General features: G+C 45.5%; 1 protein-coding gene across 1 annotated transcript in view; it reads right to left on the minus strand.

Annotated features, from left to right (window-relative positions):
- DOCK1 (dedicator of cytokinesis 1) overlaps positions 1-20,321 on the minus strand; it is a 204,196-nt gene that overhangs the window by 123,766 nt on the left and 60,109 nt on the right. The window contains exons 24-27 of the mRNA XM_088520060.1: positions 15,972-16,042; positions 15,102-15,208; positions 7,765-7,892; positions 5,535-5,630 (exon numbers count right to left, since the gene is read on the minus strand). Of these exons, the coding sequence (XP_088376186.1) occupies positions 5,535-5,630; positions 7,765-7,892; positions 15,102-15,208; positions 15,972-16,042 (402 nt within the window). The remainder of the gene's footprint in view (positions 1-5,534; positions 5,631-7,764; positions 7,893-15,101; positions 15,209-15,971; positions 16,043-20,321) is intronic.

The following is a 20,321-nucleotide window of genomic DNA, read 5'->3' on the forward strand; positions in this document are numbered from 1 at the left end:
GTGGTCCGAGACCGTGAATAATCAATCTTTAAGGTGTGACTATATGTATATTTGCCTTCATGTGTTGTAAACTTCAACCGAGTTCTGACACGTCAACCTTGTCCCATGGTTTTTAATTTAGCTGCTGTCCATCTGCGCCAGGAGGCTCCCCCAGTCAGGACATGCCTCGAGCCACCCCGTGCGACAGGGTCAAGGCCAGGGGGCAATAAACTGCCCCAGATGTCACTTTTATATCTTTTGGTGCCCAAAAGGTCTATATCAAACATTCTAGAACAGAGGGGAAAAAAAAAAAAAAGAAAAAAAAAAGCTATGATAAAAAGCTCTACGGATTGTTGGCATTTGCCCTAATTTAGTATCTTTTTGTAAGACAGGCTTTGGAAAACCTGTACACAATTGCAGAAGGCATCAGGAATGCTGAGGCATGCAGGATGCTCTGAAGCCTGTTCAGAAGGACGAGGCAAGTTTCAGGGGTGTTTATTTGGCTGAGCTTTCCCAATAAACATAGTTTGTATCTAGGTAATCTGGTAGTTGTACTTGCTTACAGCCTTGAGGAAATGTGAATCAAATTTCCCCCTGTTTAAAAAAATGACACTTAAAATCTTGCTCCGAATTACATGCTCCTTTACCTATTTGCTAATGTTATAAAACTCTTATCTTGCTTGAAGAGAAATATTGACTGCCAGAAGGGGCTAGTGAAGGGGACCTTGCCCTTCTTTTAGGGGTGAGGACAATTTGTGTGACAGGCTGGTTTGCAAGTGACAGGCTCCGAAACTCCATAGCCCACAGGGTCATTAAGATATTTACCCTCAGTCTTTAGGCAGACTGTGGAAGGAACATAGTCATTTGCAGAAGATTTTGCACATACTAAACTTGAAATACTTTAATTTATGCTATTTTTTTTCTTAGCTGAAGCTGAAATCAGTGACTAATTTAAAAAAAAATGACGAAGATTTGTTATTTACTTCAGGGGAAAAAATAATAAGAGAAATAAGTTAATATGAGAACACAAGTGTGGAACATGTCAGAGCCACCTTCACTGCTTTAGTGGAGCAATCCCCTCCGTAGTAAATCCCAGGAGGGCTACAGGTTCCCACATGTAAGTAACAATATCCTGAAATCTCCTGTGAAAGCTGAAGGATTCCAAAGGGTGATCTTGTGTACTGGGAAGGAAGTGCAATTGTTTCATATGGAAAAACGTGTGTCATGTATTTTATATCATTTTTAATTAAAGCTATAATACTGTTTACAAGGCAGCCCACCTTACATGTGTTAGAACCCAAGCAGTTCAAAAAACTACCAATCAGAAAAGCATTTTTCCTAAACAAAGAATCTCAAATACAGCTCCAAGAAGAAAACCCCGTGCTGTCCAGCATTGCAGGTAGCTGCAATGAGGAGGGAGCTGGCGCGTGCAAACACACCTGGCGCTTTGGGAAAGGAAGATGCAGCTCTGTGGCGGGGGAGCGCTTACAGATTGGTAGTGCCAGCTGAGCAGCAGCTTTTCCCGTGCTCCTGTGCCCAGGGTTTGTGTGCAGGGACACAAACCCCAGCTGTTGTCCTGGGACACGGCAGGGCTGGGATCTCCCCCACGCAGAGGAGCAGCCCCTGGTGAAGGGTCTCGGAGCCGCCCGGGGGGCCTCGGCGAGGCTCCTACACAGCCAGGCTATTTTCTTAAACAAACGGCAAATTTTTAATTTTTTACATTTTTTTAAAGATGAAAAAGCTAACATACATATAGTCTTGCTTAAGATTACATGCCATGTTATATCGTACCATACAATGTAATTTGTAATAAAACGTTTTTGCAAGTGTGGAAGATGTATCATATTGTATTACGTTTAGGATCGCTCAGGTTAGCTACGGAGAGACACTTAATTCTTTAGAGCTTCTACTTCAGTGCGACTGACACGGAGCCGTTTGCACCCTCGTGTGTAGGGGCTGTTTGCAGCCTAGCCTAGAAGATCTTAGGAACTGCAGGTCTGAGGGTATAACCACGAAAACGCCTCGTCCCCGTCGCTGTGCCACGTAACGCAGCTTCCCCAAGCCCTCCACAGCCTCGGGCACTGCCACACACACGTCCCCTATAGGCACCGCTCCCTCATCATGCCTAAAATACTATGAAGTCGATAAGCCCTGCAGCGGTTTTTGATTACTTGCTATTTTCCGAGTCTGCCTAGTTTCCATTAAGCAGTTACATTCTTTGTTTTAGATCTACTAGGAAACACAGTTCATGTAAGTAGCACTTGTTTTCTTAAAGAAAAAGAATCACTGTAAGAAATAGCTGAAAAAAAATCAGGATAAACTGAAAAAAGAGTCATGATTAAAACTGAAAAATCCTATCCTAAGTACAAAGTGTTTGCTTCTTCTTGCTTCAGATGCAAAACCACCATGGTGCGCTTCACTTTGCTCTCTGTCCTGATGTTTAATCACTTAAAAATGAGTCAAGTAGGTTCATTTTTCACAACTGCTTTAAATCAAGCACAGGTTTAGATTGCAGCCCGTGTTTGGCCCCTGTGAGAGCGCCCTGCAGCTCTCCCATTGGCAGGACTGCCCCAGACCACGTTGTGCTGGGGCTGCTGCGCTGGCAGAGCGGAGCGGGCTGCTCGGGACAGTTCTCAGCGTTACTGAAGCACCCATGAAACAACTGCTGCTTATGCCAGGCCCTGCAGCGCTAGACCGGGCTGCCGTTCTGGTTAGGTGGCCACGGCACAGCCTCGTCCATGCCCATTTGCCCTGCTGAAACATTATTCATTTCCCAGCATAAGGAAAAGCTTGGCATTAGTGATGGAACCAAACCGCTGCCGTCCTGCAAATCGCAATGTTGCAACCTCAGGTATTTTTGTTAAGGAGGAAAGCAGGCAATTTAATAAAAGTATGATTTTTTTATATCATAGAAGTGAAGAAAATGCATCACCTGCCCAACAGCTTGGAGCTCCCTGTACCTTAAAACCCTTAGTTACTGGATGAAGATATTATGGAGTATTTGGAAAACCCACGCAGCAACAGAAGTGGAAAAACAACCACCGTGTTTGCAGAGTCACCACCACAGACGGCAGAGCCATGTCCCTGACCCCAGCACAGGGGCTTTGGTCAGCCCTGTACAACCCATCCACCTTCCAGCACTATTTTTCCAGCAGGAACTGTGTATCAGACACAAAACTCCACACTAAAATACCTGGAGGCCTCACGTTCTACTGCAAATTTTTGTCCCATATAAAAGCACATTATACTGGATGGATTCAAGATGCTTCTGCCGCTCCTGTTACAAAATAGCCGAGTTTTAACTTGATTAGTTCAATTCTTCACAGCCCCCGATGATGGGGAAGGGAATGCCAGGAAAACCAGGACACAACCTGCAAGAGCATTCACACAATAACCAAGAGTTTGCCCTTGGTGATTATACAGCTCATGCATTTCACACGCCGCTCATCCCACAGCGACTGGAATCACGTTATATAAAGAATGTAGAATTGACCAAACCTTAGGAACACAGTAAGATCATGAATCCATGATTTTGCACTGCTGCCTAAAAGAAAACAAGTGTCTGGTGACAAGGATTGCTGCCTTGCGTTCAGCTGAGCCACTCCAAGCAGGATCCTCCCAGGAATTTTTCCAGAAGGAAGCTCTCGGCTTGTATCCTCATGGATATATACCTCCTTTTTAAAGCAGTAAAACCCAATCTTTCAGAATTCTTTTGTATTTAAAATGCATTATACGACAATGTTGGGTTTTGGAGAGCCTAGCTACGCTAAGATACCTGCGTTAAGACAACAGAGCTAAGTACTCACATGCAGACACAGCAGCTTTACTACACCAATACAGTTCATTTATGCAAGGAATGGGTTACCCATGTCCTGTGCTTTACTTCTTTCAAAAATAAACACACGCTTTTCCAACCCTCCTCCTTTATCTAAAGGATAAAGGATCCCTCCGGAGGATGAAGGATCTACAGGGATGCTCCCAAAGAAGCCGCCCCTCCGCTTGTCCCGCGCAGTTAATCCTGGGCGGCTCCTTCCCTTCCCGCTGGCACCAAGTTCCTGCCTCATCTCCCGGGGCTGCTGTCCCAGAGGGCTCAGGATTGACCCCCAACCAGCAACCGCCTCTTCCTCTGACTGCAGCAGCCTCCTCCCAGCCAGGGCCAGAATTTTAAACCCTCTCAAGGGCTCCTGAATATACCCAGTGCCATTAACCCTGCTGCCTAATTACAGTGTCTGCAGATAGCACGATTTCAAGCTATAGTCATGATCACTCCATGCATTTTTAATACAAATGTATCTAGTTTAAATATATATATATATATATACAGACATGAGATTTTCAAACATAATTTAGCAAATTAAGAAGGGATAATTAATATCTAAATCATGTTCATCAAAACAGGAATTAACTCACCTACTGCATAACTGTGGCTACCTCCTGTATTCCTGTCTTCTACTTGACACATGGGGGAAGTAGAAAGAGGTTTTGCATCCTCGCACAGAACAGTTTAAGATGTCTATTCTGTATATTGTTAGCGATTTCTATGGAAATCAACACAAAACTAGTGGCAGTACTGAAATCTTCAGCCTTTTTTTCTCCTCCTCCTCTTGCATACCAGCATTAGTAGAATTACAGCTACTTATACCTATTTGTTGCTCCAACAAGGGATCCCTCCTCACAAAAGCTATTCCTGAAACTCAAAGCAATGAAAGCAGAAGACGGGGCAGAAATGTTAGTGCATCGGGCACTAAAAACACTGGAATTGTGCTATGCTTGCAGGCACAAGGAGGGACAGCACTAGATAAAACACCTGAGGACAAGCAGCCTTATAATCAAACAGGAAACATCACTGTCTAATTACTGGGAGAAATGAAATAGGGGAAAAAATTGCAGACAAAGAGAGACAGAGTTAATGCAAGGACTTTGCCAGATATGCCAAGGACTTTGCGAAGAAAGGATTCTGGCTTCTGCTGGGCTTAAAACTTGGTGAGAAAAACACTGGAGCTCCCCTGGGAGAAAGAAGCACACACAAATATACCCCAAAAAGTCAAATTAAAGACTGATGCTCAGAGATGCAAAATCCACTCCCCGGTGACCAACTGGCTGCGCATGGACAGCCGGGTGCAGATACACGTGGAGCAAGAGGCCATCAGGCAAAGCGAGGCCACCAGGACCCCTCCAGCACCCACAGGCCTAGGCTGAGGGTCTGTGACAGCGCTGGGACAGACACAGCACTTATTCCAGCATTTCCTAACATTTGTCCCAATATAATGACGCAGTTGGAAGATTAGGCGGCTCCTAAATCCTAAATCAGCCCCCGCAGTGTCTTCCCGTGCGGATCTGCCGTTACGGTATCAGCCCCTGCTCCGGATTGTCCGGGCAGGAAGGTTTGGGGGCTCCCTTGGCAGATACAAGACAACTTTTCACAGCTTACTGAACACTCCAAGACGGCTGGAGAGGCTTTGATTGCTTTGCATCACCTGGGATTTAAATCCTATTACAGGCCCGTTCAGAAAGATGTGACAAAGGTATTTAAGTTTACATCAAGAGACACTTACAATGAGCTCCGAATCACGTCCCATGGAAATGACTGTTCTATTTACTGTCCTCAATAGCTTCTCCATGATTATCTGGACATGCCGTTGCGTTGGTCCCTAAGGAAAAAGAACAAATTAGTGGTAACTAGATAGAAGAGATATCACTACGATTCAAATATTTATGTTTGCCTTCAAATCCATCTTTCTTGGGAAAGCTAAATAAAACATCACTTACTGCTGTTGATCAGAAGGAGAAAATTAGTCTCTGATTTTAACAAAGACCATTCAAAGTCTATTTTATTAATACATGCTACTCATAAATTTAAGTGTCCTGTTGCAGTTATCTAAATGAAAAGCAAGTCCCTGGCAATACAGCAATGCTTATGACATTTTGTTACTTAACAGCTTCATTTTCCAAAGTCATTTTTTTCCAACATCAGAATCCTACAGCCATCACCAAGGCCTGGCAGCCACTTCTGCAACAGAAATCCAGCTCAACAGAAAGACACTAACAAAAACGAGTAAAACTTTAGGCAAGGAACCTCAAATAGAGCCAATTATTACAAATTAACAGTTTTGTAGCAGTGCATGCAGAAGAGGAAGGCAGCAATTCCACAGCCAAGCTTTAGAATCATTTTCCCAGAGCAGCATCCAGGAAAAGCAGCATCTCCACGTTGCTGCCTGAGCTCTATTACAAACATTCTGGTGAACCAATTTCTTCCTTGCCCTTGGCTCCATGCAATTACAGCCCCCCCCGCCTATCATCACATTACACGGAGCTACCAAGGGCATATTTGCATATGCAAATATTCTTTCTTCATATATTTGAAGAAAGATCCATCATCATTCACAGCTACTGTGACAACACAGACTTCTTCCCGCTGCTGAAAGCCCTGGAATAAGCTTGCATTTCTAGCACAAACAGCATCCACAGGGAAAAACACATCTCCCTCCCAGCACGCTGGTGCTCTCTGCCCTTCGGCTCTCCCAGGAATTTTCTCTTGGGAGTCTCCGGTCTCTGCAGTCCTGGCTCTCCTGGCTGTTTCCATGTCTTTATGCCCCTCCTCGCTGCAGTGTTTGTGTCCTCTCCCCACAGCCCTTCTGTCCTGGCAAAGGGCTCTGGCAGGGGCCAGCTCCGAGTTCTGCTCCCATTGTTCCCGAGCTCCTTCCCAATTCCCAAGCTCCTTCCCAATTCCCAAGCTCCTTCCCAATTCCCAAGCTCCCCTCAGTCAGCAGGGGCAGGAAGGGGGCGGCTGCTGCAGGTGCAGTCCCAGGGCCGGGAAGCAGCGGAGCTGCCAGGAACAAACTCCCTTGCTGAGAAAGGAGCTGCTCCCCGAAGCAGTCGCATCCAACCACTTCAGAAAGAGAAGCAAAAAGAGAATTAAGCCAGAAACATAGTCAAGACAGACCGTGTGACCCCAGAGGTCCTTTCTGACTGAATTAGCTGATGGTTCTACAGAGCACTGCAGGTTCAGGCAGCAGCTTCATCAGCCCAAACCTTCCTTCCTGCTCTAAGACAGCTTCGAGTGACTAAAGCTCCCCAGGAAAGCACCAACATTTCCGTATTTGTCTGAAGTCAAGACAAGACAGAATCGGGCTATTCTGCAAGCTACACATGCACACAGCAGCCCACGGCACGGGTTCACGGGCCACCGTTCATGCCTTCATATTCCGACCACGGGGGCAGTCAGAGAGGAGAAGCCACAGTCTAACTCACGGCTTTTCTTCCTGATGCAGCCAGATCTCCTCTACACCTTAATGTACTTGAATACACAATACTTAATGCACGTGAATACACAATACTTAATGCACGTGAATACACAATACTTAATGCACGTGAATGTGTTTCCTGCAGCAACACAGTACGTGTCATGCAGGTCAGGCCACAGGCAATACAACTTATAGGTGTGTTTCCCAAACCGTTTGTGGAAAATCGAACGTTTTCCACCTAGCAGAGGCTGGACACTGCATAAGAAAGAGGTTTGATTCACTATGCATTAATGTCTGGAAAAATGTTAGTGGATGATAGTGTTGTAAGAGAGGCACCTCAGAAACAGTAAGAAACACCATGAGACACCACATCCCTGTGAGGGCACGTCTAGAAAGAAGACTTAAATGGAGAGGGGCTTAGTGAAAACTAGGAAGAGGCAGGGAAGAGAAGAGAGAAAAACCCGAGACCACCTACTTCATCAGTCCCCGCAGCACCCATTTCTGTAGAGTGCTAATCAACCCGGGGACAGCAGATACTAACCACGTCTTTCTTGTAGAGCACTTCCAGGATGTTACTAAGCAATTGGCAGCAAGCCTCCAGATCTTCTTGTCTTTCCAAGTGATACTTCAGCTGATCTGTCATCGTTGGCAGCAAGATTTCCCTGCAGTCTGCACACAAAACATATGGTTATAGGCACAGCTTTATAAATACCTCCAGAGCATCTCCTAAATATACAACCTGCTTCAAATTTTAGAAAAAAATAACTTCCAGACTTCCAAACAATCACCTGCATTTCAGCCCAGGAGATAAAAACCTGAGAAAGTCTCAAGCAAAGGAGAATAGAGTCATCAGGTTAGGAACACTTGAATAAATGGCATTTTTTCCAGACAGTTCCCAGTTAAATATGTATAAGTATATAAACAGTTAAAGATGTATAAGTATATATACATACATATGTATAAGCATATAAACACTTAAAGATGTATAAGTATATATGCATATATGTATGTATGTCTGGACACTCCCATTCCAGCCCCTGCTGCCAGGAAATCTCTACCCAAAACAGAAGTGGTTATTCTTGTTCATCACCACGTACATCAGAGCCCAGGCTGACGCAAAGGGAACCCATGAAGCTGAATTACACAGCGGCCGCCGAGCCGGCCGGGTGCCCCGTGTCCCCTTCCCTGTGCCCAGGAATTCCCGCGCGTGCGGAAGGAGCACGAGCTCCCGCCTGAGGACGGGGCATGACGGCAGCGCTCCGTCCGGGATTTGCTTGCAGAGCATTTCTTAAAAGCAAAAAAGAAACAAGCTGCTGCGGTGCACGCCAGCGAGCTCCATCCCAGGGCTGGGAGAGGAGCCAGCAACCTCCTCATTCCACCTTTCAGCTCCCACATGGAAAACGAGGAGAGCCGTGTACAGCACCCCCAACTTGTGGTATTTTAAGAAAATATTCTTCACTACCATACAACTCCTGGACGAACAGGATCACCAGGGCTCTCATTCAAAGACCGCTTTCCTCAATGCAATTTTCTGTTCAAAGCTTCTTGGTCATTTAACCTGCAGCTTTGCAGCTTTAAGGAGGAGCAGCTCAGTGTGTCAGCTGAAGTTTTTGCCTCAAAAAACAGGCATTGGATCCTGCCAGGGATTTACCTAGTCAAATAGGACTGGCCATGAACATATCACATCTCCTCATATTCATTTTCATTAATATCTACCCATGAGCCCAAGAACCAAATATAGTACCCAAGAAACAGCTCCATCCGAAGTTCCCATTATTTGTTTATGCCTACATATTGCCCCAGGATCTACAGAGATCCTGAAAGTGAAAGGCAACAGTGATCTCTACAGTTAGTTGGCCCGAAAGAACTGATCAAAACTGCACTGAAACATTATATCCAGAAAAAAAAAGACCTTAAAGATGCAGGATTTTTTGTTATGGTGTGAAAAAGTAGTATAAAAGCATAACAAACACCTCTGAAAAAGCTTATTTACAGAAACATTCACTAAATAATCTAAACTACTTATATGAAGACAAGCGTCACCGCTGCCCTGGTATGGCAGGCAGTGAAATACGTGCATTGGAAGTAATTGTTTCCTGTCACATAGTTTAAATGCATAGATTTAAACAAAAAATAATAGTATCTCCTTGAACAGACAAAATACCTGGCTCAGGAAGCAAACTCAGACAGACTTCCCTGCGTTATCCCCGGGAAGGAAGCGTCCCGGCACAGCTCCAAGCGCTGCAGCAGGGAGACGCGGCTCCTCTTTGCAGAGCCTGGGAGCTGAATCAATCTTTAATGACCTTCAAAGGGCCCTTAATTGGAGGCCTGAGAACACCTCGTGTCCCCGTCGAGCCCCGCTCTACTGAGCAGTCAAAGATCAGTCTAATATCTACAGGTGTGCAAGGGTGAAACCACAGCTGTGCCACCTTTCCTTGGGAAATATATTCAAGTTGAATTTTGGAGAGAGGAGAAACTAATTGATTTGTCATCCTGCTTCATCTGGAATCACATAATCTTCAGCAGGGACTAAGATCTTTTGGGGTGACTTGGGAGCACCCGCAGCCACCACGTCACTGCCCCTGCCTTCCTCACCAGCAACCTCCTCCTCCTCTGCTGCTGGTGACAGTGTCTGCGGGTCGGATAACGCGGGGACACAAAGCGAGAGCCGAAGCGCCAGGACACGCTGAGGGAAGGCAAGCTGGGGAAAAGCAGCACTTATTTGATCTGACATTTATTAGTACCGCAGGGCTTCCTCTACATCAAGAGCTGTTAACCACACACCCCGAGCGCTCCCATTCCTGCAGCGTTGGGATTTGCTTGCAAATAAGAAAATGGGAAAGTTGACAAACTCCCAAGTAGCGCTAGGATAGGGACTGCATTCCCAGATTCCAGGACACAGATCTGCCCCAGGTTACGGCCCCAGGCACCTGAGAAGTGGGCAAGCAGCATCCCTGTGAGCCCTTCCCAAGGCTGCCCATCCCTCCGACTGCTCACGGAAACTGGGAGCTAGAGAAGAAATACTAGCGACACCCTTATGTTGCATACTAGCAGGGAATGCTGAATTCCAATTGGGAAACTGGTGATAATCTGCATCTCGCAGGTAACAGAAACATTTACAGACTGAGTAACTTTTACCTGCAAGTTTTGACTGTCTCTTACTGTCACTCAAGGCCTAGTTGTAGAATTATGGAGGAAGGTGGCCAGCAACAGGCACTGGCCTGATCTCCATCCCTGAACACCTCTTCGAGGCCACTTCGACCCATGTTGGAGGGCGTCGACCTGGATTCTAGTTATTCCGGGAGATCAATAACTTTGTCCGGTTAAATCATACAAAATTGGAAGGATCTTGCCTTAATTTTGAACTGAAATATGAACAGCTACTGGATTCAGTCACTGAAACAGCTGCTTCAGTTTTGCCGATAGCTTTGAGGCTTCCCAGGTACATCCAAGGGAACTCACAAGAACCAGAAGGCAACAAATCCTGAAGATGGACCCCAACACTATAAATATGTATTTTTACAAGGGCAGTGTGCTCTACAAGAGGATACGGTTTGAAATGCATCCTCAGCTATAAACTACTCGGAAAACATCTGGTTGATTAACTCCATTTGGATTCTTTAGTTAACCTCCACCAGGCTGCTGTGACGAATCCGTGGATCCCTGCATTGATTAACGGGCAATCCCGATGAATCCAAGGTCGGCAGCGCTGGTCTCCAGCTCCCAAGCCGGCTTGGAAGAGAGCTCCTAAGTAGGAGACAGGGATTACAGACAACAAGACTTCAACATCTGCTCATCCTCGAGTGCACAAGCCCAGCCCACAATGATTAATGCCACAGGAATGTGCAGTGAGAATAAAATATTAAGTTTTATATAAGGATGCTCAGGAGGCATCATCAACTTTGGAGTAGCCAAGCAAGGACTTCCGTGGAACACGGATCCGGGGACTATGTTACGGCTGGAAACACGTAATAAGTTCCTGTCAGTTTTGCAGACACTGACAAATGCATTTCTTTGTTTTATGGATCATTTAGTTAACGCGGCCAAATGAAAATTATGCTTAATAACCTTGCTCCTTTCACACAGCATGGAGATAACGATGATCATTTTAGGGAGAATTAAACAGTAAGGAATCTTATAAATGCTTTATGCTCTCTACTAATATTTAATAGGCAAACAACCTTCTAATAGAGAAATCACTTGGTTTTCCAACTATTTAAGAATACAGCAGCCACGTGGCTCACTTGGTAATTAGCTTAAAGTCATTTGTAAAACAAAGCAACAGAGAATACAAACATCTCTACAGGACCGAACAAATCACTGTTTACATACAACAAAAGAAGTATCTTTGGAAATCTTAGTTTTAACTACTGCAAGTATTAACATACTCAGAAGTGAGTTGTAACTGCTCCGCTGCAGAGGCGGATGCACTTGCACTCCCTCCCGCACGTGCTGTGCTCACCAGGTCCAGATTTACCTCTCTGTGGCAGTGATGATCACACGAGAGCTTCCTTACGCTGGGTGGATTGAGCTGATTGCTGCTGTTTTGGAGGGGAGACAGACATGAAAGGATGAAGGGAGGCAGAGCTGGTTACGGGCAAAAGCTTTTTGCTCCAAACGCACGGAAAACCCTTTCTCTGTGTGTGCCAGTTACAGCAAGAGAGACACAAGAGAGCAAGGAAAGGCAGGTCACCCAATAGATCTAAAAAACTAGGCCTTTAGGCCAGTGAATAAAGCCATAAAAACGGGCAGAAATGGCTCCCCTTGTATTAGCAGGGAATCGGTTTGAGGACAGAGAATCTTCTCCCCTATTTCTGGGCTAGAAATCCAAAGCACGAAGATCTACTACGGATTTAATCGATATAGTTGATCTCTAAATAATCACAGGCTTGGAAAAATACGGTCCTGGGAGTTACCTGGCTGGGATTCTCCTCTGGAATACGCACACCCATGCACTCTGTCACCCACTCGAATGTAAGGAGCCAGGGGGTGTTTTAGCACCGTCCAGGCCACCTATCCCCCCTGGCTCCTTACACTTGACAACTTTTGAATTTTAAGTCCTCTCAAGACACCACGAATTCTCCCTGATCCCCCAAGGCGAAGCTCTCGGGTATTTTCCCCCCACAGAAACGTCCTGATGAAACGCTATCCCCTTTCCTGCAGGTTCCTCAGCTTTCTATCAGCTCCACAATCCGCTATTGCACATTGCTCCTCAGAAGAGAGCCTCATTTGTGTGATACAATGCAGGATTAGGAGGCAAGATTGTTGTATGAATATGCAATCAGTTTAAAATTAGCCTCATTCATTCTACAAGCTCTGTTTCAGTAATAAGAGCTCAGACCCACAGGGCTAAGTGGAATTTGACAATGGCTGCAGATATTGGCCTGAGTTAGTCGAGTGAATCTTAGTGTTTCCAAAAGTTTTCCTAAACAATTCACTCTCTGGCCAAAAATAAGGCACAGAATTATCAGAGGCAAGAGGGGCCTCTGAGAGGTTTTTGTCGACACAGAAGAATATGTGAGGCCACACACAGCCCTGTAAAAGGGAGGGCAGGACAGTGCAGAAACATCACGAGCTCCAGTTTTATGCCACTAGCAACAAACCTCCGAGCAAGCCTGCAAGGGTTTGGATGTGGGAGTATTTTCTTAGCTTTTACTTCATAATTTAATCTAATATTTAAGCTAATAATTTAATTTTAAGCTATTTACAATCTGCCCCCTACACTCACCCACCCTTTCGTTTAAGTGGTCCTTGGAACCCCCTTCTGGGCCACCTTGCATGCAGAAGCACATGCAAACTTTGAAGGGGAGCTTTGTTTTTGCATATTCTATTTAATTAATCTTCATCTAATAAAATAAGAACATGCAAATAGATCACTTCATGTAACTGAGAACGATATTCCACAGAACTGTACTACACAAACACACAATTTCCAAGGATCAGAGATTATCCACAGAGGAACGGAGAGGGCTGCATGTGCAGCACACAACAGGCGAGCTTTAAGGATCGCTTGGAGTTAATATTCTTTAAAAGCCAATTTCACTAACCTATTACTAGTACTAATTTCCTTTTTTTAAGGAACCATTTTTATTTGATCCCTTAACTACCACTGGAAAAAGGTTTATCACGTATTTACCCACACACACACACACAAAGCCTATTCTGATAAGGCCCGGGTACTAAATCCTTCAAAACCCATGAAAAGCAACACGTGGTATAAGGCATTTTCCTTCAAGCAAAATCTCCAATCCTAACTTTGACATTTTCTTGGCTGCAGAGCACACTGCAAGCAGCTCTACCAGCCACATCTTGCTATTCTCTCCACGAGCACCAAGCTCCAGCTTTGGTAACTTTTCAGAATGCTCTAACACTCCCCAATAAAATCTTCAAAGTTAAAAGAGAACAAAGCTGCCTAGAAATCTTCCTGTAGCTTATTTCTTTTCTCACACTGATGGCTTGCTTTCCCCCCATCATTTCACAATGCTCATTTCACAAACTAAAATGATAGGTTTAACAAGTTAAATAAATTCTGCAGAGGCTGTTGTGTTTCACAATAAAAAGTGCCCCTCTGGGGCTCTTAAAGAGCTTATAAAGCTCCTTGAAATTTCAAGTAGTGGTTGTAGGTATCAGGTCGCTTCACACACATTGGGAAGTAAAAGATTGGACCTTTCTTTACAGCTCTCTCCAGTGTCTGATCCAGACATTCTTATATAAAACAGCATCCGTGCAAGTATTCCCCTGTTGTTTAAGTCCTTGGAGGATTCTGCATTACTCAGAATGTCTCATGAAATACATCACCTATAAACAAGAGAATGAGAAAATAAAACGAAAGAAAATGAGAAATAAAACCCTGAGAGCTAAAGTGTTTGGAAAGGGTTTTAAACTGTACTTACAAAATTCACCCACTTTGAACGAAAAACACCATCCAAACGTCAAGCTTGTTCTGTGAACATTATTATTTATTGGTACCGGAGCAAAGTCAGGAGAACAACTTCAAATGCCAAGCAAAACTACGGGTAAAAAGCCGTAATTCCAGCTGTTACCATCAGCCCCATGGAACCCCACAGCTGCCAGGAATATGGACTCAACCTGCACCCAGCAGAGCAGGCAAAGTCCTGGGAAAACAGGGAGCACGTGCAGCACGGATGGTGCCTTCCTGCCTCTTGCCAAGCACAAGGAAACACATGTTAGTAGGTCCAGCCAACGGGCCATCGTCGTGGTTAGTCATCACCCGACCTACTGGAAGACCTGGCAGCACAGAGTCAATCTAAGAGAAATTCCTTAAAATCAGAAAAGTCTGTTATATCAACACATGGCACACGGGACCTCGGCATTTTTGATCCAACAGAAGAATCCTTCAATTTTTCCTTATGGTTGAACCATCAGTGCCTATTGCTCCCTCATTACATTCTTCTGAGGGCAAACGAGCACTGGTGCAGCTTCCTGTGAGCTGCATCACCTGGGAGGAACGAAGGGTTTCGCCCCAGCTGAGGGAGCTGCAAGGCGCCTTGGGCTCGCCTGCTCACCCCGAAGGAGAACACAGCACAGCAGGACGCTCGCCACACCGAGGGCTTTGCACAGTTTTACTTCAGGTACGAGACAGCTTTATAGGGAAAGAGCCGTGCTTCGAAGAGACATCAAAACTTTCTGTAAAACTGCACTGAGCACAAAAGCGGAAATAATTTATGACAAAACTACACCAGTTTCGGATTTAGAGCACATGCCAACAAGACTTAGGCCCCCTTTGAATTAAGAATTACAAGTTATTGCTTTCATTTCTTTATGACCAGTACCAAAAGCCAATCAGCACCTTTCTTATTCACGCTTTCTTGCCCTTCGAAGGGCAGGAGGTGGATGTGGCCGTCCCGCCCTACTCACCGTGCTGCGTGAAGAGGTCGCTGTGCACGATCTCGATGAGGCAGTGCAGCTTCTGCACCGTGAGCCGGCTCACCGGCACGTTCAGGATGAACTCCGTGAACAGCTTGCTGGGAACAGAGGCACAGTTGAAATATCTGTGAATCTCTCCAAAGGATACACACAAAAAAAAAGAAGACACAGCGGCACGGTAGCTGCTAAACAACTGAATACTTTCAGACAAAAAAGCCTTTGCTTTGTTAAACACACTGGAATTAGACAACTCAATTCACATTTCTCTGAGCAATGCATTTCTTCTTGGTGCCTCTCTTTTTTCTTCTTTCATTTCTTTTGCCTCTCTGAGGCATCACAATACAGCAATGGAAACAGACAAGCATTTCTGCAATCAAATTAGATAAAAAGCATTGTGTTTTTCACAGTCCCATTACGATGCTCTTATATTAAAATAATAAAAAACATACTTTCAACTTTTTTTTTTTAAATCAAAAATGCTAAAACATTAGCCTTTATTTGGGTATCTCTCTAAGACCTTCCTATTACCATTTGTGTTTACTATCACCATTTATGCGTTCCAAAGCTACTAAAATGTCCCCAGAAATAACTTTGACGCACAGAAGAGCTGTCATTAGTTAAAACCAATTCATGTCCCAGCTAGTGATTCATCAATGCATCTCGGTCTGATCTTAACTATTCAAGCCTGCAAGGTTTGTCAAGAAATGCCAGACCTCTATGCTACACATTTACATCCCTCAGGTAATTATACTTCAGTGCATCAGAGCTTTGAGCCACTAGTACTGTAATGAGATTACATACTAAGGTTATGTTAAAATACATAATTTAGACCACAATAAATATCTCATTAACTCTACTTACCTAAGTTCTTTTGGATCAAACACTAATTTCACATCATTGACAATCGCTGGCAAGTACTTAAGTGCTGCCCCCTAAGAAATAAGAACAAACAGGACTGGAATTTGCAGCTCTTTGAAGCTGGAAGAAGTTGTGAGAGCAGAATCACATCCGAAGTTGCTCTGGCTGAATTATTCACCAGGCCTTCAGCTGAACCACTGTAACTTACCCCTAGCCCAGACTACCTAGGGGATGCGTCACCTAAGCGTAAGGCTCAGTGAAGTGAATTGGGGCCCAAGGCTTCCCAGGTCACCATCCTCTACCCGCTGTTTCTGTGGAGCTGCAGAAGCTCCTTCTCCTCCTCCACGACAGCTGCTGGGGGTTAATTCTGCCTCCATGATTTAAACATAAAAGCGCCCTTGTTGTCCCCCCTGCAATAAACCTCAGCAAGCAGCAGCGAGGCTGCAGCTTCCCCTCACTCCCTGGAGCCTCCAGGTCACGGATACAGTAATGCAGGGATCCACAACATACACAGCTGTACACAGAGGGGCTGCAGCAAGGCCTTAACCATCCACGTTCCCACTGACTGTTTTTGGTTTAGGGTTCTTTTCATTTCTTAGTAACAGTTACCATAGTTGTTATTTCCAAAGCAAAAGTTCTCTCACCTGCATCATTAATAAAAAAAGTTAAATAATGAAAATCCAGCAGTTAAAAATCACTGTCCAATTTAATAGCTGAAGTAATTCTAATGTGACTGTATTAAAACACACTTTTGCTTACAGCACAATACTGAACTGGCCTCTGATAACACTCAAGCCACAAATCAGACTACACGAGCAGTAACTTCAGTCGTTTCAAGGTTTTTTTCCAGCATCCCTTTGCAGACAGACAGAAGTGCCCCACTTCCTTCTGCTCCCCTTCCGCCACAGTGAGACGTATTTGGGTCTCGCTTGGATACCCAGGGGCGAGAGCCATGCAGGAGCCTCTTGGCTGCTGCTCCAATGCACCAGCAGCTGACGAGGCTGGTGCTGTTTGCCCCAAGCTGCCCCGGGGACCGTGGGGATGCCAGGGAGGGCAGCCCGACCTAGGGCACTTGGCTCCACGTTTCACTGCGAATAGGGAACATTTTATCACAGCATTGAGCCCCAAAAAGCAGCACGATTCATTCCCCAAGACAACTGTTTTATTCAGTGCTTAGTGTCTGCAGCTCATCAAGAGCAGCAGTGCTCACTGTCCTTACACAAGTCCTTACGCTTTTCTTTTTCTCCACTCCTTTCCAGTCTGAAAGGCCCCATCCCACAAGCAATTGCACTTCACAGCTGTGGTCAGAGCATCTGCATTTAGCAAAGCAGCTCAGGGCAGGTTTGATCCCGGTCCCAAGGGCCAGCTCAGCCCAAAAGTAAAAAGGGGAAAAATATTTAGACTCCCCTATCAATCATTCTAGCTGTCTTTCCAGCTAAAAATACAAGTACCATTAATGATTAATATGTACTATTTTAGAGCAAAGTTCAGGTTTATTATGCAGTATAATTATTTTAATTAAATCATTTACATATCTTTAGGTAAGATTACAAGAGGTATCAGTGATACAAAATAAGTAGTTTCCTGAATAATGTATGAAGCAGCCATTAATTTACATATTTATCACAAAAAAAAAAGCAGATTAAAGTGAGTTTGGTAACCTGGCTGAAGACAACATACCCATGCCTGCAAACTCAGCCAAAAACGCAAGTTCAGGTAGTTCTTTCCTGCAGACAACCAAGAGCCATTCACCATATCAAAGGGCTCTGCAGTACTAGACTCCTACAACAACCCTTTTCCTTCTTGAACTTTATTATGTTGCACAAAATAGTCTGCCAGGAGTGAAGAGGAGAAAAATTTTTCCATTATTTGGGGAAAAAAAATTCTCAGTATTGGAAAAAACTGAAATGATGGCTCCAAAGGTAGCCCCCTCCTAGGCCAGGTCCTCTGCCCTCGATCGCTTTGCAGATTGAATACATGACAATGGAAATTAGTTTACAGACAATGACAATAAAATTGCAAAAAAACCTTTCAACTGGGAGACTGCTTCGTACACAACATGTGAGCACATCATCGGACAAAGCTTCATTAAGGAATTTTGGAAAAAAATAGAGAAGTTTTCTGCAGCCTTTTCAGTCTTCCTGGACAGTACATGGAGACCCCTGAGCCACAGAGCCGCGTTCAGCTCCCAGGACGAGGGCTCCGGCCGGGCTGCCCGTTCCAACGTGCCCAGCGCTGGCCTGGGTCCCCTGCTCGACACCCTGCTCGGGCCAGCAACACACAAGGGATTTTTAAACATGTTTTTCTGCAGAGGACCTGGGTGTTGTGGTGGACAACAAGGTGACCATGAGGCAGCAGTTGCCCTCGTGGCCAAGAAGGCCAATGGGATCCTGGGCTGCATTAAGAAGAGCGTCTCCAACAGGTCGAGGGAGGTGATCCTGCCCCTCTACTCAGCCCTGCTGAGGCCACATCTGGAGTATTGTGTCCAGTTCTGGGCTCCACAGGACAAGAGGGATGTGGAGCTGCTGGAGAGAGTCCAGCGCAGGGCTACAAGGATGATCAGGGGCCTGGAACATCTGCCCTATGAGGAGAGGCTGAGGGAGCTGGGCCTGTTCAGCTGGAGAAGAGAAGGCTGAGAGGGGACCTGAGCAGTGTCTAGAAGAACCTCAAGGGAGGCCGTGAGGAGGATGGGGCCGGCCTCTTTTCACTGGTGGCCACCGACAGAACTAGAGGAAAAGGCCAGAAACTGAAACACCAAAAGTTCCACAGAACTTAAGGAAAAATGTCTTGACAGTGAAGGTGCCAGAGCACTGGAACAGGCTGCCCAGAGAGGTTGTGGAGTCTCCTTCTCTGGAGATCTTCAAACCCGCTTGGACGCAGCCCTGTGCCACGTGCTCTAGGTGACCCTGCGTGTGCAGGGGTTGGACTGGATGACCTCGAGAGGTCCCTTCCAACCTTCACCATCCTGTGATCCTATGACTCTGAAATAGGTGAGAGTCACTGTCAATCAAGTAGGGCAGAGTTCAGGAGCTGCCCTGCACTGCATTTGTTAAGACCCAGGATATTTCACTCGTTATCCAACGCAGAGGAGCCCATGGCAGTCAGGAGGGGGGAGCTCCAGGGAGAGCTCCAAGAGGGACCGCTCCAATACAGACACCCCCACCAAGGAGCTGCCAACAAAACCACCCTCCCCAGCTCGGGGGCCTTTCAGGCACCCCGGGAAACGTTCCCAAACAGCCACCACTCCCATTTAGGCACTAGCCCAAGCAGATGAGGTCGATGGTTGATGCTGGCTGAGCTGAGAACAAATTTCTGATTGAAACATTAAATAAGAGAAAAATACAAAAAAGAAAGAGCACGTGCTTAGCCCTTAAGGACACACACCATTTCAAATAAGCTCATGCACCCTTCTGCAGTATGAAGAACTGCAGAACACACGAAGAACACATTTTTGAGTATTCATTATTATTAAAATATTACTAACAGAACAAAAAAAATCCTAAGGCAAGACCATTACAGCATGTACTCGATTTTGCCCTCAAATTCATTGAGTGCATACCCAGTATTTTCCACCTCTTCTTGATCAAATACAAGAGTTTTGCCACAGCATTGAGAAAAGCAAACATCAGAATACTATCACAAATAAATAATAACTGCTGGAAGCATTCGTGGACCAAATGGTTTAAGGGCAGGGTGGAGAAAACCAGTTTGGACTCCAAAGTCCCCAGGCCTCTGCTCCTGGGGAATGAGCTCTCCACCCGGGATAGCACCTCACAAATAACGTCAAGCAGCAGGGAAAAACCTGCCGATGGTCCCGGCCACTTTCGCAAGCAGGGAAAAAAACAAAGGTCCAAGAAAACTGTCAAGAGGTTGGAGGCAAATTCCAAAGCATTCCAGTTTTTATTCATAGCCCATTTAAAGCATCACGCTTGATGAGCAGGCATTTCCACCTGTGCTTGAAGGCCTCCTGCCATGCTCAGAGCAGCTCGTAGCAGTAATTATGCAGACAGCCCCATTATGGGCACCCTTAGGTGTTTTGATGGATGAGGACTCTAACGACCAGTTACAAACTGCAGCCGTTGCTGTGTTTTTATTTGCTTACGGCTCAAACGCGGGTAGCAATCAAGGTTTAGTAACGCACACACTGAGAGCGCTTGTCTGATACTTGGCATTAAGGTTTCACCCTGGCTTCGCTGTGGCGGCCGGAGCTCCCTGCGGCACCCGCTCGGTCCCTGTTCGGCGGCAGCGCCGGCCTCGCTCCGCGCGCAGACCAGCGACTCAGTCCCGCACCTCAGCGTCTAAAGCACGTCCTGAAAACGTCCTTTCCAATTTCCAGTCACAGCTGACAACTGC

Source organism: Tinamus guttatus, unplaced genomic scaffold (assembly GCF_059628265.1).
Source record: "Tinamus guttatus ecotype Peru unplaced genomic scaffold, ASM5962826v1 Tinamus_guttatus_pri_ptg000079l, whole genome shotgun sequence".
In the NCBI taxonomy this organism is placed as follows: domain Eukaryota; kingdom Metazoa; phylum Chordata; class Aves; order Tinamiformes; family Tinamidae; genus Tinamus; species Tinamus guttatus.